The sequence below is a fragment of the Malurus melanocephalus genome, unplaced genomic scaffold (assembly GCF_030028575.1).
Source record: "Malurus melanocephalus ecotype Western Australia unplaced genomic scaffold, MMel_1.1 scaffold_77, whole genome shotgun sequence".
Taxonomy (NCBI): Eukaryota; Metazoa; Chordata; class Aves; order Passeriformes; family Maluridae; genus Malurus; species Malurus melanocephalus.
Window position 1 is genome coordinate 808,488 of NW_026623309.1, and position 8,351 is coordinate 816,838.

Consider the following 8,351-nt stretch of genomic DNA (forward strand, 5'->3'; position numbering starts at 1 on the left):
TTGCTCACATGGTCAAGGTACTCAACCTCATCTTAAATATGACTGTTTATGCAAATGGTGGAAAATAACAAAACCCTTATTAAATAATAACTCCTCAGAGCATCAGTGGATCTTGCTTTACTCAAGACCTATTATTTTGACACCATACATTTAAAAGTTCAATACACTAATATTTTGTCTGCTTACCCTGAAAGGTCTTCAACAAAGGACAAAAATAATCAGCTTGTGGTTCTACTACAGGCAGGAAGAATTTAGTTTTACCTGTTCACACAAACACTCAACTATTTCTCATCCAACATTATGTAAATATATCCCAAGCTTAAAGAGAAGGTCAGATTAAATGTATTGAGTTTGCTATTACAGCACAAGAATTTGTCTTAACTTTATTTTCACGTACATTTCCAGAATATATAGAGTATAGAAAATGGTATATTTTAAAGGCATATAAGGTAGAATAAAAAAATCCTAAAATATGTTTGTCCTGCTTAAACTCTAGCTCAGACTGGTTTGGTATTTGTTCRTTTGCTATGAAGAACATTCCCCTGTGTTCTGTGTGGCATCATGCACGTGCTGTACGTGTTTGTACACAAGTGGAGGTGTTGTGCATSAGGTGTTTGCTGTGTGTGTGCTTTTCACTTTATTACAAGACAGAGCTTTTACAGTGGAATTAAGTGGTGTGTTCAAGTGTATCTACATCTTTAAGTGTTTGCTCTGTAAATGACCTGAGCATTATCAAGGCAAAAACCTGAAGCCTCTCTGCAAGYTGGTGGCGTAAAAGGTTAACACAGAATTATTCAGGACTGTCCKCTAGATATTAGAGCTTTAATCTGTATTTGCTTAAGAATTTCCCTTATTGTTTCATGTTTCAATAAATCCGGCAAAATGCCTTAACAGTCTATCTACTTTCATCCTTAACCTTGCATCTATTTATTTAAGACAAATTTGGCTTGCTAGCAAAAACTCAGGGTTTGAACCTGAAATGTGTTCAGCAAACTATAGAAACACTTTTCTAAAAAGTAGGGTAATTATTCTTGAAATTCAGAGCACTCCCACTAAGAGGAAGAAAGCTTGAGAAAATACTAGCATGATGCTAGACTGGGGAGAATGCCTTTTCTTCAAAATGAATTGGGTTTTTTTGCTATTACTTTTAGTGTGTTGTCMTGCTTGCTCATCCTATTTTTTTAACAGTCTTATTGGGCTTTCTTTGCTCCCAAAAGACAAGTAGCACATGCCAAAGCATTTTAGGATGTTAAAGGAATGAAGATGGAACTATATGACGTATTACTCATGTAGGAGACAGTTCCTACAAAGCTATGCACCTGAACTTTTACTTTGTGACAAATCAAGGATAAATCTGAAGAAATCAGGTAAAATTTTATTATCTTACTACATTATATATCAGCTGATGTATAATGATACTGAATTTGTTCTATTTTTAGTACAATACCTCATTCAAAACCTATTTACTTTTTTTTATTGTTTGTGTATTGGGCCAGTAGTGAATATACTGAAATAAACAAATGGTTAGAGCTTTTCAAAAGTCAAATCTCTACTTAAGCCTCAAAGCTGTGACTGACTAGGACAGGCCACTTCATTCATTCTCCACACTGATCTCCAAACTCCAAAATGACCATCAGCCAAAGCCAGTATTACACTGCTGAGTAGTTAAGCCTGGTATTACAGGAAAAATTTAGCTCACAAAATTGCTGAAAAATAAAAACCACCAAGTCATTTTATCTTGAAAACCCATCCTGGAATTCATAAGCACAGTAATTGCACTCTGATTTGTTTAGTAGCAGTGTTCAGTTMCAGTAAAATCCACAAAGGAATTTAAAATGAAATTTTTAAAGGCCAATTTCCTAATGGGCAGACTCRGGGAATGCTTTTGTAAAGGACACATTAACCATGAAATCACTATGTGATAAAAGCCCAGTGTAATAAACATGTTGAGTTTGGCTGTAAAATCTTATATTTGGCATTGCTTGATCGCTACTCTGCTTAGAAATCTGCAGATGTAGGCACAGTAATGCTTTTTGGTTTCCCTTTTCTCCCTCCCAGAAAGACACAAGGCAAAGCTGAAGGGATTCAGGAGTGGAGTGGGGTGTTGTTCCCAGGCTGAACAGCAAAGCTGCTGAGAAGTGCTCCCGCCAAAGGCTCTGTGTGCTTAAATTAAATGTGAAAGACAATCAAGAGAAACATTTGCTGGAGWACAAAAAGGAGTTGTTTACTTTTGCAAAGCAAGTGGTTTTAATAAAAACTTGATGACACTTACTGCACATTATAAAGAGCAGAACACTGGCCCTGCACCAGGACAGACACTCTGAGTGCAGCTTTAGGCTTTATAAGTGTTTGTTTTTTCATTGTGATCTGGGCCCCATGTTTTTACACCCCCTTATATATAACATATTTCAAAGGGATATATCTGGTCTAGGAATATGGTTAGTATATTGCTTACAAATTAATTTGCATGGGCTTTATTTGTAATCTACTAGAGGCCAGGAACAAACTGTTAATGTCTAGTAATGGGAAAACCATTTATGATGGTGAAATACGTAAAAGAAACAACTTGGCTCTATCTTGCTCGGACCCCTGACCTGGAGGTGCCAGACATTCTGTTTCACCTGCCTTTTTTTTTTTAAATTCTGTTTCACATCAAGAACACAGTACATTTTTAGAGAAACAATACCTTTACTACAAAACCATGTAAATGATTATATACAAAATGGTTACTGGAATTTGGTTTTGTACTGCAGTGACAGAAATAACTAGGTGCTGGCATTTATTTACGCTTCCTTAATACTAAGTACATCACTCCACTGATCAGGGTAAAGGCAAACGCAATCCAGGCTAAGACAAAGGAATAGCCATATTGGCCTTTGGAAACTTCCATTCTATATCCATAGCTCTGGTGCAGTTCTTCATGCCTGTCTGTGTAAATGGAAGCTGCGATCATAACACACAGACCTGTAGGAGCAAGAAAATAATAAAGGTTAGCACCTTAAAGTATTATCGGTACACACAACTAAACTCTCCTGTCAGCTGCTTCCAACGATGTCCCTTCTTTGCAGACATTGGTTTTCTATCCTCAAACTAACCTGCAACCATTTCAAGACATATTTTCAGTTTCTTTGGCATGGATTAAATTTGAAGTGCTGTTGTATATCTRTGTTATTTCCAGTGAACAGAAAATTATTCTGAACATCTGGGTAGTTTTAAAGACTGACCAAAAATGAAGGGAATACTTGCCTGTAACAATTACAGAGTTATTTAATTTGTTCAAGAAGTTCAGAATCTCAAGTTCTTTCCCTTCAAAGTTTAAATTACTTTACTGTGAGCAGTGATGACATGTTTTAACGGCCTAAATTACAGAATGGAATAGTTCACTGTTTAAACAAATATGAAGGATAAGCTATGGCCTCAAGAGCACTGCAGAGTTCTAGTGCAGCTCATTCTTTTTGAGACATTTTCTCCTCTCTTACTTTCATGAACACAACATTAAAGTCAAAAGCGTTGAAAAATCACTCACATGACAGGAGCTGGATAATAGAGGTTAACACAAATCTTTCTCCTTGCTTTAGGCGGAAGAGTTGAAGAAGGAAAACCAGAAATGCCACACAACAGAAAATCGTAGACAGGATCATGGCGGCCTGAACAGCCTGAATTGATTGATACTCTGCAAAAACAAAAGCAGCCTTGATTAAAAATAGTTCTCTCTTTGCCTTCTCCTGCAATGAGCAAAGGGGCAGTTCTGTAAGCAGGAGTTCAGCAGTTTAGCTGTCTCCAGGTCTGGTGGGAGGCTGGGATCTGCTGTTRTTTACTGTCTTGCACTGGTCTCTTAAGTGCACATGACAGTTCCTTCTTTCCTCTCACAGAAACTGTTAAAAAAGTTGCTTTTCCAAAATGAAAAACCAGAAGACCTGTCTAGTTAGCATATGCAGATTTTGAAGAATTATATAACTTCCCCTGCAAATTTCGTAGCAATTTCAGTAAAGGAATAGAGACACAGGCATGGAGAGACACTCACCATTGAACTCATCAGTGATAGCCACACAGGTGCTCGTATTTGTGAGGCACATTCTCCAGACATCTGTATAAAAGTTATCTCCCACCCACCAGGCCTGTAAAATAAAAGTAAAGAGCTCTCAAAGGGAGGAAAAAAAAAAAAAAAACAAAACTCTTCAGTTGTCCAAGTGTCTACTGATCAGATACTTCAGCTGGAGCAATTTTCTGTTCATTTGTGATACTTAACCACTCAAACCAAATATGAGATCTAATGGCATTTTGGAATAAATGTCATTCTCGTTTTAGACCTCTGTAAAGCAGGTAAAGGAATCTTACACACCCCAAAGCACTAGGGACTTCCACTGTTTGGGCAGAAATTGTGGATATTTTGAAGTAGTCAGTGATTGCTCACTCCTTGAGACACACACACAAGGTATGGTTTGTTCCCCCAGACCCTGTTTAGAATGCACATGTCTCTGAAGGCACAGCATTTGCTAATTTGCAGGAAATATCATCACTTGTGACATGTTCTGGTTCCTGTCACTGAGATGATTAATCTCAGCGCAGTGCAGCTGTGCTGAGGTGCACTATGGCATCTGTCTGGTAATGGCTGGTGACAAATTAAGATCCTCCCGTGGTATTTCTATTTTGAGCTTTTAACATTCAAGGCAAAATGGTATTGCAGTGTCTGAGTAGATTTTTACAGTAGCCTGGAAAATGACAAGCACTCCACACAAGTGGCATTTCCTCAGGAAACCCATTCCCATTCCAATAGCTACCCWGGCCTTTGTTTTGACTAGAGCTGGACAAAATATGACTTAAATATGATTCCTGGTAGGATCTGCTGCTTAAACAGACATTCCAGAAGCCTCAAAGCTTATTGTGCAGCTTTACAAACAATACTGCAGTAAAAACTATATTATATTATGGTAGTAGCAATGCTGTGTTTAAGAAAAGTAATTATTTTCTCAGGATGCCATTCATTTGGATTTTACAGTCCAAGTTCAATATATTATTTTTCAGCTCTAAGCTCTATATAATATATAGCTGTGTAATATAATCTAATAGAAGATGGTTGTATGGTTTAAGYTTTTAATTGTTCAAAAGTAGCTAATGACACAAAGTAGAGTGCATAGGATTTTATTTCTGTAATCATTTGGTTTGTGTGTAGCAGATTTGAACTAAGAATRATTTGCTTTGCCCACTGTCTTTGCTTTCTAAATATTCAAAGGAGAGAGGTATGCCAACCTGCTCTAATGCTCAAATAATGACCTACTTCCATGGAACAACCAACCAGCTGACTGAAATGTAACATCTGAATTTGTACAGTTTTTTGCACAGTCAAAAGTGTGGGTAACACATCATTTCACTTGGAGCATAGTCTTCACTTAACAGTATTTTCAGCAGCAAATGTTTTAATATCAAAACCCTGTACATACATCAGACCTCACAGACAGATTCCAGTGCACAGATTACTGATCAGGATAGTGGGCTGCTTAAAAAAAGGAAAATTCCATTAAAAGCTAAATATTCAAAGGTAAATTTWTCCTGATCACAAAAATAAAATGGAAATTTGAAAAGAAGACAACATATAACATTCTAAAACTCTGTGCTGAAACTACTTCAACTTAACAGACACAGATTCAGGGTGCCTCTGATGATTTAATCTTGGACAAACACTTCTGARGCAAAGCACACCTTGATTGATATTACCCCACACATTAATCATCAGCTGTTTGACTTCATGTACTTGACACAAAAGGACAGTGGATTTCTCTCCCCTCTCTCCCTCATATTCAGCTGAACCAAGTCCCAGAGCTCCACCCTGTGAATRTGCTCCCTGGCCAAGTCTCTCACASGGRAGAGGATCTGCTGCATGCCTTGARCTTCTAACACAATGCCATGCAAATGTATGGCACATATATGGATAGCCTTATCCTCAGCAACATGCATAACCAAGGCATTTTTGTTACAGAAAGTCTCAGCAGACCAGTGTGCCTAAGAAACTTAGGTTCTCTCAGTTAGCAAGCTGAAGAGAAGTAGAGAAGAAAAACTCAATTTTTATGAAGAAATCCCTGTGTGTTTGAGAGAATACAAGATGAAATGACACTTACATTGTCGATAGTTGAGATGAACAGCAGCGCTGCTGAGGTTATGTGAAACACGATAATGAAGGCCAGGAGAATCAACATCCTTGCTCTGGGGAGGCTTTAGTCTGAGATAAATCTGTTAAACAGAAGAAAATAKAGGAACAATCTTTAAAAGCTGTCAATGGATCAACCTGCAGTTRTGGTGCTGTTAGGGACAGGAACATCAGATGCAGTTGGAGTCCACAGCACACATTCCATCTCTGGAGATACTTAACTGGCATCAGTGGTGTTGAAATGAATCACAACTTGAAATGAAGCCAAGAGGTGCATTTTGCAACCTTCCAGTGTGATGACTGCAGTGAATAAACACACAAAGAAGTTTCTTTCTTKGTGCTTCTCCAGCAAGGCTGGAAAACTCCTTCATGTTGGCTTTTAGAGAAGTGCTTTTCAAATTACAGCTTCATGTGCAGTGATGCTACAATTTCCACTGACTATTGTAAGGTCTTGTATCAACCACCCTCCCAAAGCAGGAAGAAAAATATTTCAAAACGATGCCTGTAGAACAAAATTAAGTGCACCTATGTTGTACCTTASGTCTCACATCCTTTGTTCATACAGTTGTAAGTTTTATCCATTGAATAATGACTAAGGACTACCATTTGCTTCAATATATTGCTCCCAGTGGCAGGGCTGAATAAACCCATTAGTCACATAATAATCTAGTTAGTTACTTTATGTTCAGTCCCTTAATACTCTCTCTAGGCTACCTATTGCCTTCATTCCTTATTCAACCCACTGACTACAATATCAYATCTCACATGAAGAAAAAACATTTTTATGTACAAGAGAATCAAAAACTGGAATCCCCAGAAAATCTGTGGGCACATAACATATCAGTTAGGGAAAACTACTGCTGTAATACACAGAGAAGTGCAATCGCTTGACATATCTATTTCTTCTTCGACAGAAATTCTTGCCAATTAATATGTGTTATATGCTCTAAGGAATCTGCAGTCCTGCAGATCTTTGCAGTTCAGGTGCACCATTCTGTACATTATCTACATGTTATCTATCATCAGTAYATTAATGCATATTTCTCCCTTTCCTTTGATTTGGATACATTCTATGATGTCAAATGATGCCACTCACATAGCACAGTAAATAAAGAAAATAAAGGGCAGTTATGAATTTTTTTAAGACTTCCGTTATTTTTTTCATGTCTAACCCACTCTCTCCTAATGCCATTTACTGGAATCATGACCCACATGAATAATTTAATCAAATAAAAGGACTACTCTGACAGCATTTTTAAAGCAGCTTCACTGGCACTCTGATCARGGCAAATTATAACTACTCTGCAAAACTTTCACAAAAAGATAATCAACAGCATAATAACCCAGTGAATAGAGACCCAGAGTTCCAGACTAATCCTCTCCATCTCCACTGCAGTACAGAGTTATAACAAGCTCAAAGGCAAACARTATCAAACTGCTTTTGTGAAAAATTACTGGATAGCCTTGTATCTGTATCTAAAATGGAATGACTGAATGGGAAAGCCAAGTCAAGCCCTAAAATAGGAAAAGTAGCTACTAAAGCAGCTTCCCATTTCCTCTCTGTTAAACTTTGGCTTCTCAGCCACWGTGAAGCACTGAAAGTGGCAATTTCCTCCAATGAGCTGATTCTGCTGCATGACTCAAGGTCCTCTGAACCCAGTTCTGCTCCTTGAAATGTCATTCATGGCTCTCTATGGAGCCTTGCTTGAATGAAAGGAAGGAAAAATGAAAAGAAGATATTTTGTGGGTTTGTATAATGCCACATCAAAATATTTTCATTGTGATATGTACCAGTCTTTGTACAGCACCCTCTTGTCTTGTGGCTGGTTTTTTTCTGAGGTTCATTTCTTGTACAGATGGTATCTAAGCAGACAATAATGCAACAATCATCTGCCATATAAGGAGAGAATCAGATTGTACTCAGTATTATTTCAAGACTAACAATACAATTTCATCTTACTGCATCAAGTATCATAAAGAAAGAGAGCAAAAAATGTAAYCTAATTAAAACCAATCTCGCAAAAGCAAGACTTGCCAGCACAGAAGAATCCACTTAATCTTCAATCAAGTGAATGTTTTTGTTTTACTGTTTTCAGCCATAAAGAGAAGTGTTTCAGACAGGATAGATAAACATGGATGGCTGGTGAGGAGAAGATATTTTTTGTTTTACCCAAATAAAGCCAAGAGTGAATGAAAGAGATTTTTG

General features: G+C 37.5%; 1 protein-coding gene across 1 annotated transcript in view; it reads right to left on the reverse strand.

Annotated features, from left to right (window-relative positions):
- Positions 1 to 2,640: 2,640 nt before the first annotated feature.
- Positions 2,641 to 8,351, reverse strand: part of EMP2 (epithelial membrane protein 2) — a 19,010-nt gene continuing 13,299 nt past the window's right edge. Inside the window, exons 2-5 of the mRNA XM_057367270.1 lie at positions 6,117 to 6,228; positions 4,025 to 4,118; positions 3,527 to 3,673; positions 2,641 to 2,964 (exon numbers count right to left, since the gene is read on the reverse strand). Coding sequence (XP_057223253.1) covers positions 2,780 to 2,964; positions 3,527 to 3,673; positions 4,025 to 4,118; positions 6,117 to 6,194 — 504 coding nt within the window. The 5' untranslated portion in view covers positions 6,195 to 6,228 and the 3' untranslated portion in view covers positions 2,641 to 2,779. The remainder of the gene's footprint in view (positions 2,965 to 3,526; positions 3,674 to 4,024; positions 4,119 to 6,116; positions 6,229 to 8,351) is intronic.